This window comes from Lonchura striata, chromosome 26, assembly GCF_046129695.1.
Source record: "Lonchura striata isolate bLonStr1 chromosome 26, bLonStr1.mat, whole genome shotgun sequence".
Taxonomy (NCBI): Eukaryota; Metazoa; Chordata; class Aves; order Passeriformes; family Estrildidae; genus Lonchura; species Lonchura striata.
In genome coordinates, this window is record NC_134628.1 from 583,233 (window position 1) to 601,588 (window position 18,356).

The 18,356-nt window shown below is 51.0% G+C and overlaps 3 protein-coding genes across 4 annotated transcripts; 2 read left to right on the forward strand and 1 right to left on the reverse strand.

Moving 5' to 3' along the window:
- Positions 1–2,505: 2,505 nt before the first annotated feature.
- Positions 2,506–9,433, forward strand: RHCE (Rh blood group CcEe antigens). Its single transcript, XM_021534962.2, has 10 exons — positions 2,506–2,759; positions 3,223–3,409; positions 3,619–3,769; positions 3,903–4,044; positions 5,610–5,767; positions 6,557–6,694; positions 6,911–7,056; positions 7,656–7,735; positions 8,734–8,807; positions 9,070–9,433. The coding sequence occupies exons 1-10, from the start codon at positions 2,624–2,626 to the stop codon at positions 9,094–9,096; spliced, it is 1,239 nt and encodes a 412-aa protein (XP_021390637.2). The 5' UTR covers positions 2,506–2,623; the 3' UTR covers positions 9,097–9,433.
- Positions 9,434–10,255: 822 nt separating this feature from the next.
- TMEM50A (transmembrane protein 50A) lies at positions 10,256–13,276 on the reverse strand. 2 transcript variants are annotated; one of them, XM_021534963.2, is made up of 7 exons: positions 13,207–13,276; positions 12,525–12,635; positions 11,784–11,896; positions 11,589–11,656; positions 11,392–11,484; positions 10,921–10,981; positions 10,256–10,698 (listed from the first exon to the last, which is right to left on the reverse strand). In XM_021534963.2, exons 2-7 carry the CDS (start codon positions 12,615–12,617, stop codon positions 10,653–10,655), a joined length of 474 nt encoding a protein of 157 aa, XP_021390638.1. In that variant the 5' UTR covers positions 12,618–12,635; positions 13,207–13,276; the 3' UTR covers positions 10,256–10,652. The 2 variants fall into 2 exon arrangements, with proteins under 2 accessions (XP_021390638.1, XP_021390639.1); XM_021534964.2 differs by having other exon boundaries at positions 13,160–13,231.
- A 114-nt stretch (positions 13,277–13,390) lies between these two features.
- Positions 13,391–17,858, forward strand: RSRP1 (arginine and serine rich protein 1). The gene is made up of 6 exons (XM_021534966.3): positions 13,391–13,545; positions 13,652–13,707; positions 14,790–15,326; positions 15,604–15,758; positions 16,893–16,976; positions 17,334–17,858. Exons 1-6 carry the CDS (start codon positions 13,475–13,477, stop codon positions 17,520–17,522), a joined length of 1,092 nt encoding a protein of 363 aa, XP_021390641.2. The 5' UTR covers positions 13,391–13,474; the 3' UTR covers positions 17,523–17,858.
- Positions 17,859–18,356: the final 498 nt, after the last annotated feature.

Below are 18,356 nucleotides of genomic sequence, written 5' to 3' on the forward strand. Positions count from 1 at the left end.
TCCCGCCTACTGTGCAGCGGGCAGGTTCTCGCCCCTTGCGGTGACCGACAGCAAAATTGCCCAATGGAGGAGAAACAGAAAAATAAAAGGACAGCTCAGCCATCCACTCGGAAACGGAAGAAGGAGGGCTCTATTTCCTCTGTCACCTTAGCACCCAGGTGCCACCTCTCCCGCTTGATTGACAGCCTCGCTGGCAAATGGGCAGCCGCTGAAGGGGTGCAAAGTCAGGCAGTGACAGTTTGTGCCGCCCCCACAGCGCGGCCTGCGCTGCCGCTTACTGGAGAGCAGAATAACGCCCGGCCCACCAGCCAATAAATACCGCGCGGAGCTGAGTGACACGCCAGCGGACCAATCACAGCACGGAACGCGCGGCCCAAAGACGGCCGGTGCTGCGGTTAAGCCAATCAGAGGGCAGGAGGGGCTGCGCTCGGCCAATGGGAGGGCAGTCCCTAAGGGCGGTGTGTGGGGAGGGGGCGGGCATTCCGTGAGGGGCCGGTGCCGCCACCGGGGGCTGCCGAGTCACGGCCGGGCGCCGGCACCGGCATCGCTATCGCTGCTGTGGGCACCGGCACCGGCACCGGCACCGGCACCGGCACCGCTGCTGTGGGCACCGGCACCGCTGTGGGCCCCGGCTGCGAGCCCCCGCTCGCCAGACCGCCCCGCTGCGCCCCCACCCCAGCGCCCGCCTCCATGGAGCCCGAGACCCCACAGCGCTCCGTGTTGTGAAAAATGCGTATGATATGGCTCTACGCAGATAGTTTCTATATGTATTATGTTATATTGATTAGTTGTGCTTTTGTAGCTAAAATGAAGGGTTTAGTAGTTAAAATAGAGGCTATGTATATGCGGTTTTTTTTTTTTAATTATTATTTTTTTTAGGAATGAGATACTCGCTTCGAGGAACACCTAAATCTTCCAAAGAAAAGGAATTTATGGTTTTCTTATCAGAAGAAACTAATTTCTTCAGGCCTTGCTCAGACGCCATGGGGATTAATGGAAATAGTTGACATACAACAGAGTTTTTTGTTTTAAACAGAATGTACACATAACCATGAAGGATATATGAATATGCAACAAGTGTATTGTTTTATGGTTATTCCTTTGTTCACAAGGGATGCTTTTCATGACTTAGTGTCCGAGAGCATCTGGATGTCCGTCATTCTCTCCTTTTTATTGTCTTGTAATTGTCCTAACTCTACATTTTATTACTCTAATTGTATTACTATTTTTATAACCATTTTATTATTATTAAATTTTAAAATTTTAAAAACCAAGAGATTGGCGTTTTTCACAAGGGGAGCCTGTTCCAAGGCCTCTTCACCCTCGTGGGGAAGAACTTTAAAGAAAAGCTGGGAAAGTGCTTTGATATTAAAGTGCTTTGATATTAAAGCAGTTTGACACCGGATGGGAGGCAGGTTCAAGCCATCCCCACAAATCCAAGCCTTGCACAGATGCTTTGCACACTGTTATTGTGCCCTCCAGCCTGGCTTGGCAGCAGGGGTGGCCTAAAGCTGAACTGTGAGTTTTCTGCCTGTATTTCTGCCTGATAAATGTCCCTGTCACCAGCAGGTGGCTTTATCCCTATTTCTGAGCACGTTTCTTCCTGTTCCCGGGCTCTCCTCAGGCTGCTGGCGTTGTGACAGAGCCGAGCCTGAGGTGTAATTACAGCGCTCTGCTCTGAACTGCCTGGGCAAAAGGGCACCGCGAGCGCTGAGAAGGGACAAACGCTCCTGCAGTGCTAAAGGGGGCTTGCAAAGGGAGCAGAGGGGTTTTTATGTGGCTTGGGACTGCCAGAGGGCAGGGTTGGAGGGGATATTAAGAAGAAATTCTTTATTCAGAGGGGGTGAGGCCCTGGCACAGGTGCCCAGGGGAGCTGTGGCTGCCCCTGGATCCCCTCCAAGGGCAGGTTGGACAGGGCTTGGAGCAGCCTGGGAGGTGGCCGTGTTCATGGCAGGGGTGGCACTAGATGGCTTTAAGGTCCCCTCCTGGCCAAACCACCCTTTGATTTGTGCAGTGGATCCCTAAAATGTCCCTGGAGCTGTTCCCATGGCCAGATGTGCAACAGGCTGATTGCACAGCAGCAGAGGAGCTGCTGCATCCCCAGAGCTCCCCCATTCCCTGCCTTGGGGTGGATCCATCCACACGAGGTTGGCTGTGGGACGTGCCTGCAGAGCTGTGGGGCCACCCTGGGGTCTCAGCAGGACCCTCCCCTCCTTTCTGTGCCAGGACTTGGGGCCAAGTGAACAAACAATGGTGCTGCTCGTGGAGTCACGGTGTCCCTGCCCTTTGGGTCCCCAGCTCTGGAGTGGCCCGGGGAGGTGACCTGGGGCAGAGCAGGGCTGGCTGTGGCCATGGTCTGGCTCTGCCCCTGGCTCTGGCCACGGCCATGTCCACGGGCACTCCGTGGGCTCAGCCCCTGTGAGCTGGGCAGAGTTTGGGCTCCTGCTGCAGTGCAGATAAGGAGCTGCTCCCTGCTCACGCCTCTGGGCCTTTTTTTATCTCTCACTGAGTCCTCATTGCTGGCCCCCCACACCTCCTTTGCTGTTGGGGTGAGGGCACAGGGAGGTTTTCCTGGGGAAAAGGAGCAAGTGATGAGTTGGTGCTCCATGTAGCAGAGTGCACGATGCCTTCCCGGTACCTGAGCTTCCGCTGCAGCGTGCCCTGGCTGATCCTCCTGCTGCAAGCTCTGCTCCTCACCCGCTCTTACTTCGGCTTCCCAGGTGTTAGTGACACCTACGCCTCATCCAACTCCTACCCAGGTAAGCCTGGCATCCCTGGGATCCCTGCTGCTGTTGTGCCCTGCACAGGGGTGGGACTCAGCGGGGTCTGGTGCTGAGAAGCAGAATGGTTTTATTGCTTTTGAACTTGCCAGGAGTGGTGGGAGTTTCTTTGTGTCACAGGTGTGATGGGGATCCAAGACTAAATTGCAGTTTTAGTCAGTTTTCTGTTGGGTTTTTCAACCATTCGGCCCCCATCTGGTGGCATCCATTCAGATAACTGTGTAAAATTACATTCAGCATTAAGAGTATTTTTTCTCTGATTATAGATTGGAGAGAAAGCTCTGGAATTCTTTGCAAAATTCTTTGCAAGTGCTAAACAGTAGTGGCATTTAATTTTTTATCTGAAGGCTTCCTAGTTAATTGGAATTTTTAAATTGATTTTTTTTAACCAGAAGTCTGCATCAATAATTTCACTGCTGTCTTGTTCTTTTCTGTCCTGTAGCATTTCAAGATGTCACCCACATGGTGATTTTTGGATTTGGCTTCTTCCTGATGGTTCTGAGGAGATACGGCTTTAGCAGCACTGGATTCAACTTCTTTCTTGTTGTTCTGGGTGTCCAGTGCTCTATGCTGGCAGAAGATTTATTAGTTTTCATTAGGGGACAGCAAAATCAAGTTGGTATGGAAAGGTAATGAGTTGATGTTAGAGCTGGGCTAGTGCAGAACTGCTGAGTGCTCCTTGTGGAGGTGAATGCCTCCTTGTGGGGCCCTGCTAGGGATGGGCAGAGTCACATTTGCAGGCATTATAAAGAGCTTTTGCTTTTCAAGTGCATTGTTCTGTGTTATTCCTTTTTATTGGTCCTGCTGTCACCCTGAGTTGCTCTTTCCTTTCTTGCAGTCTAGCAAAGGCTGTGGTGAGCACAGCTGCTGTGGTCATCTCCACTGGGGCAGTCCTGGGCAAGGCCAATCCTGTGCAGTTAATTGTGATGACCCTGGTGGAATTAATCTTTTTCTACGTGAGCAGATGCATCAACAGAACATTGCTGGAGGTACCCTGGTGGGATTTGCAGATCTGTGGGGGGAAATGTCACTGGAGCTTTGGAGCAGCTCAGTCAGGAGCTGCAGCAAAGGCTTTGTGTGGCCTGGATCAGCCCACGGATGGTGAATATTCTGTTGGCACAGGTCCCAGAGCCCCTCACCGTGATGCATGTGCACCTCTTTGGAGCCTACTTTGGTCTGGCACTCACCTCCCGCTTCCCTGAGCCTCCCCCAGGGCTGGACAAGAACAGGAGCACCCCAAAGTCAGAGCTGTTCTCAGTGCTGGGTGAGTCCTGCCTGGAATGCCTCAGCTGGAAGAGGGATTGCAGGGAGAACGTGGGGAGGGTTGAGGGTTTAAATGCAAAATGCAGCTCTGAATGCAGCCAAGCACAGGAACTGCTGCTGTGCTTCCTGCTTTGTGACAGTGGCCCCTTTCCTACGTGGCCCAGAGGCCACTCCTGCCACAGCTGGGGCTCAGTTTGCTTTGTCACCTCGGCATAAAGGCTCCTCCAGGTTAGCAGCTCTCTCTCCAAGTTCACCACTCCCTTTCCTGGCCAAGCTGTCCCCCTTGGCTTGCTGGTGAGGGGCTGTGTGCCAGAGCTGAGCTCATCGCTTGTATTTCAGCAGAGCTCAGGCTGCTTGTCCAGGTGGTGCACAGAGATAGAAAGGGGCAGTCCCTGCTGGTAACAGAAGTAAAAAGATAAAGCCTTCTGAAGGGTGGAGAGTGTGATACAGGCAGGCCCACCGAAGAGGAGCTGGGGAGGGACAGGCTCAGTGTCTGGGACTTGCATTCCTTTTCTTATGGAAGCAATTTGGTGTCTTTATTATCACAGCTTCTGTAGTGCAACTGCCACCAGCTGAACCCAGAGCTTCCTGCAGGGGTCCACAGAGTCTCATTCTCAGTCAGTCTTTGCCCAGTTTGGGGAATACAAATCTTCAATGCTGCTCTTTTGTGTCCCTGGAGTTCTTGTTTGCTGTTTATTTCCAGAGCTGAGCACATACTCGTAAGAATGCTGCAGAGGATTTTATATCTATATTTATGACTGACTAACTGCCTGATCAATGGCAAAAGGATGAATCATCTCACAAATCCTCAGTGCTGCCATAAGTTCAGAGTTGCTGAAATGGCCTCTTCTGTCTGACGCAGGGTTTTCTCTGCCTTGGTGCACTGAAATCATGGATATTAGCAATGGAAACTGGATTTCACAGAGCCAAGACAAGCTGGTACAAAATCAGTGCTTGTCTGGGCTGCTGGAAACTGGATTTGTGCCTCATAGTGCCAATGCCTGTGTCACTTGTTAGGGGTCTTGGACAAGAACACATCAAATGTCCTGTCAGGTGGATTGCACATGGGTCTGGCACCTCTGTGGGGTGGGGAACACAACATCAGTGATGGGGGTGGGCTGGAAACAAAACACAGCAGCTGGCAAAGCCCAGGCAGCTGCGGGAGTCTGTGCCCAGCCCAGCCCGCGGGGCGGTGGCTCAGCCTGAGGTGCTCTGAGGCCACCGGCGTCCCTCTGCTGGCTGGAGCCCGCTCTGTGCAGTGCTGCAGGTGAGGAGAATGCATCCTGCCGGGCAGGGCACTTGCTGCAGGCAGGGACGCTCCCAGACGCTCACCATTAGGGGCACGGAAGCAGAAGAACCTGTTTTCATTCCTGTTAGAGTGTGGTCATGGAGGTGTGACACGGACAGCTCCTCACTGGGAGTGATCTTAGAGGAGGCTGTGCTTTGGGAAAGGTTTGGGAATTACAGTGAATGCACGCTGTGGGCTGGAGCCCTCCAGAGACAGGCAGTGATGGGTTCCCCGTGGTTCACAGCAGCTCCTGAGGCTCTCTTGTCCTTGTCCCCAAGGCACTGTGTTTGTCTGGGTGTTCTGGCCAAGCTTCAATTCTATCCTGGCTGATTCCAAGAAGAAAGCAGTGCTCAACACTTACTTGGCCCTCGCAGTGAGTGCTGTGGCTGCCTTCATGTTGTCTGCTCTGACCTCCAAGGATGGCAAATTCAGAATGGTAAGGATGAGGGAAGACCCTGCATGGGGTTTTTCTGTTCAAAGAGATTTTCTGGTACCCTCAGGAATGCGCTGGAAATACAACAGCTGTTAACTGAAACCTTGTCCAGGAGTAAGTATCTGACAGTCACAGCCTCACAGAGGGGTTTGGATGGGAAAGGGAATCAAAAATCACCTCATTCCACCCCCTGCCATGGGCAGGGACACCTCCCACCATCCCAAGGTGCTCCAAGCCCTGTCCTGTTGTTATTGGACATGAAATGAGTACACAGAAGTTTGGTAAGTTCAAAAGAGAAAAAGAGACAATTTTATTTCTGACTTCAAAATATATAGAATTCCAAAAGTGACTGTGGATTGGAGGATGGAATTCCCACCTCTCCAACCACACTGGTCAATGTAAGAGTTCATTAATTCTCTCTTCATACAAAGAAGAAGATAAAACAATCATTATTTACACCAACAGTGTGTGAGAACTCCAGTAGAAATATGTGAACATCAGAAGGCATAGAAAACATTTAAAAGAATTTTAAAACTTTCAAAATAACTATAAAAGAAAACTTAAATTTTAAAAATCAGGGCAACATTGTCCAGCCTGGCCTTGGGCACTTCCAGGTTTCCAGGGGCAGCCACAGCTGCTCTGGGCACCCTGTGCCAGGGCTTGCCCACCCTCCCAGGAACAATTCCTTCCCAATATTTAATCTGCACCTTCCCTCTTTCAGTTTAAAGCCTTGTTGCAGCACCACAAGCCCTTGTCAGAAGTGCCCTGAGTGCCTGCTGTTGTTCCTTCCAGGCTCACATCCGCAGTGCAGCCCTGGCTGGAGGGGTTGCTGTCAGCTACACTGCACACCTCATCCAGCACCCTTGGATTGCCATGATTTTGGGGCTGCTGGGCAGTGTCATCACCATCCTGGGATCTCACTGTCAACAGGTAATGCTCAAACCCCTGAATGGTTCTTGGATAAGCTGTGTAAATGTTTTTTTCCAATGCAAGATACCTCAAGGGAAACCTCTTTTCCAAACTAGGAAACCTGAGGTGTTTTGAGCAGAGTGCAGGATTGCAGCTCGTGGGAGCAAATTCATCCTCTAGGTCTGCAATTACCAACTTGTGTTTCTGGGTGTCAATGAAACCTTTCCTTCTTCCCAGAGGTGCTTTAATCCTGCTTTGAAGCTTCAGGATACTTCTGGAGTCCATTTCACTTTTGGTTTGCCTGCTGTGCTTGGAGCTGTGGCCGCTGTTGTTCTCCATGTTGTAGAAGATGGGATTGCAACACAATGGAATGATTTATCCAGGTACATCAATTCTTGTATTAAATAATGAAGAGAAATAATCAGCACTGCAGTGTGCCCTGAGAAGAGTTGTCAGACATCCAGATAGCCTGAACGGCATCACAGATACATTGTTTTCTATCAGGTAACCCAAGATAACCCCTGAAGTACAAAAAAAAAAAAAAAAAAAAAAAAAAAAGTCAGTAAAAAGGAAATTGAGAGTTGATTTGAGAGTTGAGCAGCCTTTGGGTCCTGTTTTCTGTTTCCCTTTTTGTTCATGTTAAATACAGCACATACAGGAGATGAAGGCTTGACATGTGCCTCCCTCCAAGACTCCCTTTAGGGTCTGGGATGTTTTGGGGAGCTTAGGAGGGAGGCAGAAATAATTCCCTGACACTTCTCATCACGTTCTTAATGAAACAAATTTAATGAAGTTTTAATACCAAAAAGGTGGACAAAACAAATCTGCTGAAATCTCCATTAGGCTTTTGGTATGTTCCTAAAACATCTCACTGCAGCTGCAGGTTTGAGAATTACAGCTTCTATGAGAGATTTTGATAGATGCAGATTCATTCACAGTGGTAATGCTAAATAAAAGCTGAAACACTTACTTTGCTTTCCAGTTTGGGTTACACTGCCTTTTATTATATTGGTGCCTTCTGTCAGACCATCAGCACTGCCTTGATAACAGGTTTCATTACAGGTCAGTACTGAAACATCCTTTGTTTCCTTTGAGCAAGTTTCTGTGGGTAAATCACTTGTGGAATAAATGGAAACATGAGTGCCAGGGACTCCTCCCAGCCAGAGCTGTTTTGCACGGAAATAACCCAGCAGCACCATTCTTTCAGTGCCGAAGTTTTATTTTAACCCAGGTTTAACAGCTGCCTTCAACCTGCAGACAGCAGAGGTGTGAAGATGAAAATACTTCCACTTTTGGGTGTTGTCTTATTGGCAGAAGATGCCCCAGTCTGGGTCTTGTCACTTTTTAGGCCATTTGGAGCAAATGTGCAAAGTTTCAGGAACATCAGGAGCTGCTTCAGCCCAGCTGCAGCCCTTTGATCAGGAGATTTTGGGATTTTGGGGACTTTTTGCTGCTTTGGGAGCAGCAGCACTCACATGGCTCCCATGGAATGCTCTGGTTTGTGGCAGCTGCTGCTTTTCCCCAGCCCCTAATTCTGTCTGGAGCAACAGAGAAATGGCCAATGAAAATTGCTGGGAAACACACCCTACAATGATTTTTTGAATGTTTGAATTTATTTAAACCTTTGCATTACTTAAGTGTAATGAAGGACGAATAGATCTTTAGAAAACATCCAGCTGAAATAACCAAACATTCAGTGTTTAACCAATTGTTCAAAAATCCAGAGATCCCAAACTAACAGTGCTGATAAACCAGATAAATAATACACAGGCACTTCTCATGCAAGAAATTAATAATTTTGATGTATTTTCATAATCTAGCAGCTGTTTGATGGGGTTTTACCTAAAGTAATTCATTTTTAGTATCCCAAGCCTTGATCCTGGCAAGCCTCTTTCTGTATTTAAGGCCAGCTTGGGTCAGGGGGGCTCTGCTGGAGGATTTGGGTCTGAATTTGTGTTTTGATCCATTACATTTGGATAAATGTTGCCAAGAAACTCCTATTACACAAAATCCTCCCCTTCCCTGGTGTTTATTTTGCATCTCTCTCTCTTTAACAACAGGTTTAATCTTAAACATCAAACTGCTGAAAGCAGTGCATGTCTCAAAGTACTTTGATGACCAGTTTTACTGGGAGGTGAGTTTCAAAATTATTTCAGATTCGCTGTGGGGGACTTCATTTAGCATCTTGATAAAGAACTCCAGATATTTGAATTAAAAATATGGGGAAATAAAGGGTTATTCCTTTTCCCAGCACATTTTGATGCACAGTCCTTGGGCACCCTTAGATGCTGATGTGAGGCTGTGAAAATAAGCTTTTAACCAGCTTTTCCACTGTTTTGAGGGGTTTTCCTGTGATGATTTGATATGTTCTGATACCAGAATGTTTGTGTTCACAGTTTCCCCACTTGTCTGTTGGATTTTGAGTGGAGGATTTCAGCTGACAGGACCAAGATAAGATTTTCCTCTTTATCACCAGAAAAACTGAACAGCTATGATGAGTTCAAAGAGCACTGAAATACCAATTCCCAGGCCCACAAAAGCCACCCCAATGGACACTCAAAAACTAAACTGTTCCAGTTATTCTTGAAAGATAGAGTGTGAATTCACAGATGCAAACTTCAGCTTTTCTGCTTTGTTTGCCTTACCTTAAAATACTTTTTTAGAAGACATGCACAAAAAAGTTGTCTGCATTCGTGGCTTATCAACCCAAGTGCTTGGAAACATTAAACTATTTTTAGCTCCAGAGTTTACAAAGCAAAATGATGGATTTGAAAGTGTCATTTCTCAAGGAGTTCTTCTTATCTAGCAAGGTACTCAGGTTTTTAAAAAAGCTGAAGTGATTCTGCTGAAGGCCTTGACAGGCCAGGATTTGATGAGTGAGCTGGAGCAGAGCCAGAACTCTGCATCCTGCCAGCCTGAGCTCCTGGAAAAATCTGGCTGGGGCTGGATGTTGGGAGGTTCTGGTGGCAAAAGTTCAGCTGTGGGTGGTGTTCCTGGAACCCCTGAGGTTTGCTGCCAAGTGTAAAACACAAACTGAGCTCAGGGCAGTGTCTGGCCCAGCACAGGGGATGGCCCTCAGTGCTGCCAGCATTTTGGAAGTGCAGGGACTCTGGGGACAGAGGATTCTCTGCTAGTGAACCCTTTTTTTAAGTGGATTGTGATCCTCAGTGTCTCTTACTTTCAAAACCAGCTGACACAGAAAACTTTGCAGCAGTAAAAGATTGCAAACGTGGCTGTTTCTCTTCCTTCAGCAGCCTGGGAGGAATGAATGGGGGAGCTCGTGACCGAGTGCTTTGCTGAGGCTCCCTGGCCTCATTCACTCCCTGCTGAGCAGATCCCTGCAGCTGCAGAGGGAGGCAGCTCCCAAGGAATGCAGGCCTGCAGAGGAAGGGCCAGTTTGCCTCGTTCCCAGCTCCCAGAGAGCCAGCAGTTCAGCAGCTGCCCAAACCTTCTGCACAAACTGTGAGTTTACTTCCCAGACACTTCCTCTTCATCACCACAGGATAAATGAAATGTTCAGGGAAGAAAAATCCCAAACCACCACAATTCTGAATTACACAAGAAAAGCCAGACACCAGCAAGTTTTGAAATTGAATAAATGGTTATATTGCCCAGATATAGGAAATATTTAATAAATATCTGTTAAAAGGTTGCTTAAATGCAGTTTTAGTAAGTCTTGGATTGTAAATAACATCATAGAAAGAGCTGGTTAAATACATCCATATTCCACTTTCCTTTTATTTGTAGCAAACATCATTTTAGAAAAGTGACTCCACTGTTGTTTGTAGCAATTTTACATTTCTCAAAAACACCACAACACTGAAGTGGACGTACAAGAGTAAAAAAAATAACCGGAATAGAGCTGGATTTAGTGCTTTCAGCTTTCCTTGATTTCTCTTCAGACACAATGGAAGGTTTACAAAATGGTTTTACAAAACTTTGGGGGATGCAGTTAAAGCCCAGGGCACTCCAGGGGGGTTCACTGCCACAAATCCTCTGTGCGGCCGAACTTGAACACCAGGCCCCTGTGGAAACACAGCAAAGGGACACCACAAATCAAATTCCTCTTGTTTAAAAATAGGGTTTCAAGAGGGATTTGTTAATCCAGTTCCTGTGCAGGCAGATCCCAGGTTATTCACACAGGTCTGCTTACAAAACAGGACTTTAGGACCAACCAGATCACAGCAAGTTTCAGGTTTTTTATCATTAAAATTAAATAGGAAACAAATAAAAGAGGACAGTCTTACCCAAAAAAGATGAATGCATTCTGGAAAAACACTGCTATTCCTGGGTACACCACTGGTTTTTCTGAGAAAAAAAAAATCCCCATAAAACTTTTTAAAGTAATTTTCAAGCATATCCCGTTTCTGACATGTCATTTCCCCTTGTGCTAATTTAGCAGAGAGGCTTTGGGAGCAATCTGCAGGATTGCAATGTAATTTGTATTCTGGGAATAACTGTTCACCCAGGGAATTATTCCCTTAGAACTGCAGCAGCTTAATTATATCCATGGAGTTCCCAGCTGGGCAAGAGCTGGTTTTGTAGAGGAAGTTTGTACTTAGATCAAATCCACCCCAATATCTGTAATAATATGGCAGAGTGGTGAGTAGGGCAAAATGTTCAAACTGGGCCTGCCTAGAAACCCTCTAAATACCAACTCTAAAATCCAGGAGTCATTAAAAACACCTTAAACATCCAACAATAGGGTCAGCTCTTACCTTTAACCACGTAGCCCCCAAAAAGGATCCACATGGAGGCAATGAGGGACCCAAAAGCCATCATGAAGCCGATGAAGAGCCAGATCCGAGCCCCTGCAATGGGATGGGGGATGTCCTGTACCCTTGGGGCACCCGGCCCCACACACCCCACACACCCCACAGACCCCAAAACAGGGGTGTGAGCCCAGCCCTGGTACCTGTCTGGCCCAGGCAGCCCTCGCTGTAGCTGTCCCCTCGCACCTGCCCGTTGGACACGGCGTTGATCCTGGGGAAAAGGGGACAGGAGGGGCTTTAAAGGGGACAGGAGGGGCACTAAAGGGGACAGAAGTGGCATTAAAGCTCTCCTCTGCACTCTCACTGCTCTGCTGGGAGCGGGGCAGGGAATTCCTTACATCAGGAAGGCGATGGTGGCGATCACCCCACAGGCGTGGTAGGAATGGTTGAAGTCTTCCACTTGAGGGTATTTCACAGCAGCATCGATGATGATCCACCAGCCTGTGAAAAACTAGAGTGGGGGGGGAAGAGCTTAAAATACAGAGCTTAAAATACAGACACAGCCTGTGAGATTGCTCTGGAAAAACACCATAAATATTTAAACAGCCGTACAGTCTCCAACCCAGACTAAACTGTGACACCATCAGTTTTGCTGTCAGTTTGGGATCAAGCTGACTGCAAAGCCAGGGGTTTGCCCACTCCAGCAGTTACTTCCTGGGTAAAACTGGGAAATTTAAACAAAAAACGGACGGAGGAAACCAGGCCAGGTTTTGTCAGCAACTCTGCTGCTACACACAGGGACAATGTATCCCTGTTCTTCCTTTCCCTGGAATTGCTGAGGAGGGAGTGGCCTCTAAAAGCATCCATTCCAACCCACCGTGGTCACTACTGAACCGTGTCCCCAAACGCCACATCCGCGTGTTTTTTAAACATTCCCAGGGCAGTGACTCCAGCATGCCTGGCCATTTCAGTGGAGAAATTCCCCCTTTTATCCAACCTAAACTCCCACTGGCACACCTTGAGGCCGTTCCCTCTCATGCTCCCACTTGGAGGAGAGCCTCCCAAACCGCTCATCGTTTTTATCTTGTGACAGAAAAGCCCCAAAGACCCCCAAAACCGCGAGCAGGGCGGGGCCGTACCAGCACCCCCGCGGCCACGGAGGCGATGGTGTTGCGCTTCTCGCCCCAGTCCACGCACTCGGAGCACCGCAGGCTCTCCAGGAACCCGGACATGGCTCTGCCTGCCGGCGACTGCGGGAGGAAACGGGAGCTCCGTCCGCGCGGGGAACCGCGGCAGCGCGGCGGGGACCCGGCGCTCCCCCGATCCGCGCACCGCACCCCGCTCCGCGCACCGCAGCCCGCTCCCGCACCCCCGCTCCGCGCACCGCAGCCCGCTCCCGCACCCCGCGATGAGCTCACCGCTCATCCCCCGCACCCCGGTCCCAGCACCCCGCGCATCTCTGGCACCCAGGTCCCTGCATCCCCCGCACCCCGCGCATCCCCCGCACCCCTGTCCCAGCACCCCGCGCATCCCCCGCACCCCTGTCCCAGCACCCCGCGCATCCCCCGCACCCCGGTCCCTGCACCCCGCGCATCTCCCGCACCCCCGATCCGCGCACCCCACCCCGCTCCCGCACCCCGCGAGGCGCTCACCGCGCATCCCCCGCACCCCTGTCCCAGCACCCCGCGCATCTCTGGCACCCCGATCCCTGCATCCCCCGCACCCCCCGCACCCCGGTCCCCGCACCCCGCGCACCCCCGCGCATCCCCCGCACCGTGCGCGCCCCCGGCCCCGCGCGCTCCCCGCGCGCTCCCCGCGCACCGTCACGGGACGCGGCGGCGGCGGCCGCGCGCATGCGCAGCGCGGGCGCGTCCCGAGGAGCGCCGGGGCGGGGCCGGCGCCCGGCGGGGGGGCGGGGCCGGCGCGTGCGCGGCGGGCGCGCGGGTTGCGTAACGGGAGGGACGTTCTGGAAGGTTCGGGGCCCGCCCTCAGTCGGCGGCGGGCGGCGGCGGCGGCGGCAGCAGCGGCTGTGTCGCGCTTCTATCGCGGTTCTGTCGGCGATCGCGGCCGGCGCAGCGGGCCCGGCGCTATGGGCGTGACTCACGAAGCGGGGCTCTCCCCTCAGGACCCGTGCGGGGGCAGCCCGGCGGGCTGGAGCCGGTGAGGCGGCGGGCCGGGGCGCGGCCGGGGCCGGGGGCAGAGGGCGGTGGCGCTGAGGGCTGCGGGGCGCTCACGGTGGGTTCTTACGGTTTTTATTTCCTCGCAGGAGCGCGCAGGTGCCGCAGGGGAACCAGCGCGGGGCGTGCCCGGCGGCGCCCAGCGGTGAGTGAGGGGCGCTGAGGGCTCGGCAGGCCCGGGGCTTCATTTCTCTGATTGTTGTCCCGGCTCCGTGACCTTGCTCCTGGCGAACAGATAAAACAGTGAAACTTCAGCTAGAGAAGCGCCTCTGACGACTCTCCCGCAACTTCAGTTTTAATCAGATTTCAGTGCGCGGGTTGGATTTGTTGCCGAGCTTCTCTTTGCGCCGAGCGCTAAATAGAAATTCCGTGTCCAAGCAAGCTGCCCTAAACTGGTTACGTAACTCTGGGCTTAAGTCTTGTGATAAGATCCCTACCCCGGGTAACCTTTGTAGCCATAAAATGGCTGCCACTCCAGGGACAGCCATTTTAATTATTAATTTAGAGACGTAAGTGCCGTGTCCTGTGCGAGTCACGGCCGCTGGATCATCTCCCGGCTTTTGCACGGAGCGTTTTTAGCAGCAGCTTGTTGAGTGCACTGCTGGATGTGTGCAGCTGTGTGCCGCGAGTTTGATAGCGAGATACAGGCAACATCTCAGCTGCCTTACAGTTACAAGGTAGTTTCGTTTTCCCTTTTGGAGTATCCAACGAGGAGGAATTGTAGCAAAAAACTTAATGTGTACTAGGCTGGAAAGTAAATGGTTATTTTCTATCATAAAAGCAATGGATCCTGTGTATTTAGGATGATAAAATACCTGGAAAATTCTTTTCAAGAATGTCAAGATTTTCCTGTTTTTTGGAGGGAAAAAAAGGTGTTGAGCAAGGAATTAAACTTAAAACCCACACAGACCTCTCTCCAAAATTCCATGCAGAACTACTCATGGTTTAAACTGAAAGTTTTATTTTTTCCCACAGCTTTGTGTTTCAGTTTTGTGGCTGACTGCAGGCGAGTGTTCAGTGTTAGTGGAAGATGGCTGGGGGTCGTTGGGGTGTTTCATTCCTTGTATTTCAGTTTTGTGGCTGACTTCAGGAGAGGGAATTGCAGTGTTCAGTGTCACTGGAAGATGGCCGGGGGTCGCTGGGGTGCTGGATTATCCCTGGCCTCACTCGCGGTTGTTGTTGCTGAGGAAGTGCCCGTGAACGCTGACCTTCCCTCTCCCCCCACAGGAACAGAGACGGGGCACTGCAGAGCGGCGGCTGAGGGCGCGCAGAAAGGGCAGACGGCCGCCGTGACCGAGTTCATGGACGACCTGAGCCTGGGCTCGCCGGGCCACGGCGACTCGTCCCGGCGCAGCTGCAGCCGCTCCTCGGGCCGCTCGTCGTGCAGCTCCCGCTCCAGCAGCAGCTCCTCCAGCCGCTCCTCGCGCAGCTGGAGCCGCTCCCGGTCCCGCTCCCGGTCCCGCTCCCGGCGGCACGGCTCCCGGCGCTCGCGGCGCCGCTCCCGCTCCTACTCGCGCAGCCGCTCGCGCTCCCGGCGCTACCGTGGCCGCTACCGGCCCCGGCGCTACCGGCCCCGCCGGCGCCGCTCCCGCTCCTGGTCCCGCGGCAGGGCCTGCTACCGGCGCTCCTACTCGCGCAGCCGCTCCCGCTCCCGGGGCCGCCGCTACTACGGCTTCGGGAGGAGCGTCTACCCCGAGGCCTACCGGGGCTGGAGGAGCCGCACGCGCTCGCGGAGCAGGTCGCCTCTGCACCTCAGTGAAAAAGGTACTTGGGGCTCTGCGAGAGCCCGCAGAGAGGCTTTGTTTGAGCCAGGCGGGTTCTCCTCGGCTTGCTTGGTTTGAAAAGCGCAAGTGAAAAAAACCTCGGTTTTTTAATAAAGATTGTTCTTCAGAACATTAATTGGCACAGGGGGGCAGGCTGTGATGAGATCGGTCCCAGATGATGAGTGCATGGATGTCAAACCTGCAGGATTTAGGCTTGAGTAGGTGCACGTGGATTTTAATGTGACGCAAAGCACTTTTTCTCTTCCTTCCTCTTCTAGACAAGAGGGAACTGCTGGAAATTGCAAAAGCCAATGCTGCCAAAGCTCTGGGAACAGACAACATTGTCTTGCCAGCGAGCCTGAAGATCTCTGCTCCTGCCAAGGAGATCAAAACTGAGAAGCAGGCGCGTGAGGAAGCCACGGAGTCAGCTGAGGTAAGTATGGAGTGTTCTCCCTGACAAGGTAAACACCTCTTAGACTTGTCTGCATGGCTGTGCTGTAGTTCAGCTGTGGAGCTTGTGCTTTATGAGCTCAAACTCCTGAACAAAAACTTGTCCAGAAACCTCGAGGCTTTGCCCTAAGCTGGCAGCAGAGGCCCTCTCTGAGGTGGCTGATCCCCTGAGTGTCCAGTAGGGACAGCTGGGGAAGGGGAGGAGACTTGTTCCTTTGACTTGTTCTCCTCATGGGATATTTCCCATGAATTCCACTAGTTTATGCCTTTCTGACCTAAAACCAGGAGTATCCTTGCCAAACCTAGTGAATAGTGTGGGATTATTTTTTTTAAGGTTAAATCTTTCTGCCTTTTTTAACTGTTAAAAGATTTTCATGTGCAACAAACTGTTTCCCAGAAATTCCATACCCAAGCACACAATGCATTTTACATACTTTATTTCTGTCTTATAGAAATCATGACTATGGTTCCAGACATGAGGAAGAAAATCTGGTGGTAATTAAGGGACTTGTGGGCTGTAGCTGCTGTGAATTGAAGGGAGGGAGAAACTGGAGCAGCTTAAAGTGAATTTTAGTTTGGTTCTGTCGTGGTGTGTTACCCTGAGGCACAGTAAATACAATACAGTAAATACAGGCAGCCACTGCCTGCCTCAGGTGCTGCTCGTGGAAAGGGACGTGAATTTGCTGAGGGTTTGACACAAACGGTGCAGGCATCCCTTTCATAAACATATGCAATATATTCCAGATGTTGAGAGAGTGCAGAAGAAGAGGCCTGCATCCCTTGCAGATAAGTTTACTGTTCTCCAAAGCCCTGCAGGATGGGTGTGCAGTGTCACCACTCTGCTGTGGCAGCTTCTGCTGTGACTTGGGTCCTCTCTGGGCTCTGCTGGGCTGGAGCTGCCTCCATTGGCACGGGAGCAGCTCGGCTGGCACTGGCACAGCTGCCCTGGGCAGAGGCTGCCAGCCCAGCCCGGGCTCTGCCCTGCCTGGGCTCTGCCCTGCCGTGCTGTGGCTTCACAGCCACTTCAGATGAAATAGGGAACAGTCCCAGAGAGCTCTGCTCTGACTCCTGCCCTGCCCCAGGGAGCCCCTCTTAAGCTGTGTCTGCTCTTCTTTAGCAACCCGGGAGTGCAGCTGAGGACGTGAGCAAGGCTGGCATGGAGAGAACAACCATCCAGAGGAGCATTTCCTTCAGCCCTAATGTGAGTGATGGAATCCCTGAGTAATGACAGGAATTTAATGTTTGCTCATGATATCCCTGCAGGAGTTGGTAGAGCACCTGGATACACCTCAGCAGTGTGTTGGAAATAAGTGTTCACCTTCAACCCGAACAATTCAAAACTAGAACTAGTTTAAAACACAGCTTATATCGAGTTTCATGTTTTAGTAATGCAAACTTAAGATTTGGGGATTTCTCCTGTGTTTTGTGCATGGGATTGATACCTAGTATAAGCATCACGAATTCCAGGAGCTGGAGAGAAAACATTTATATGATTTATATGATAAACCCCTTGTTTCCAGCACCTTTTCTTACAGGAAATGTCTTTTTTTTTCCCCAGAACACAATGGCCAAGCCTGCCCTGCAGAAGCCAGTGAGCCACGCTGTGGCTAAGGAGCCAGTGGTTTCTCCAGCCAGGGAGGAGGACAGGAAGGGAAGCCCCTATGGGCAGTGGGTTCCTGTCAAGAAGGAGGAGAAGAAAACATTCCTGAACTTCTCACCCAAAAGCTCCCTGTTCCGGGCACGCTGAGGGGAGGCACTGTCAGACTGCAGCACTGGGCACCCCTCAGCAGAGACTTGGAGATTTCTGATGGGCTTGAAGACTTGTTAATACTGAGTATTTATTTTGAGGTCTTAATTTTTGGAATCTTAGGTTTCTCTTTCAGATAGAGAGAGCACACAGATCCAGAAGCCACAGATGGGAATCTTGTGTATATTTGTAAATATTTTATATTGCTTTATTGGACTAGAACTTGCAGGTGGGTAACTTTTTCTAAACCATAGTTGCGTAGCTGTTCTTTGAACACCTGGATTTACCTTGTGCAATTGTTTACTTCAAGTGAATAAAGTTTAGTTTTGCACTGGCTGTGTCAGGTGTTAGGCCCGAGTTTCTGTGGTTATTTGTGGGTTTACCTTGCACTCCCCAGATCACTCTGGCCGTGGGTCCTGCCTCCATCACGGCCTCTTCCTTCCCCGGGTGCCCTCTGGAGTGGGGATTGTGTGGGATTTCAGCTGCCTGCCCCAGGAACCGTGGCCATTCCCAGTCACTACAGGGTTTATTTTACTGGTTTGCTTTAGATCAGCCTCCCTGAGAGGCAGGAAGGGAAAAGGGGCAGGAGAAAGTTCAGGAAAGCAAGGAGCTCTTGCATTTTGGGGGTAATTGGTAAAACTTGGGTTTTGTATAAACAAATTGTTAGTAAAATAAATGGAATGGACTAATGTCTGGAAGCTTCTTTCAGAGACCCTTGAATGGGGGGAGGATCCTGTGTTTTATCCTCTCCCTGTGGGTGAGGCTGGACAGGGGCAATCCCACCTTGGAATTGCTGCTGGGGGGGGGAATCCCACCTTGGAATTGCTGCCAGGG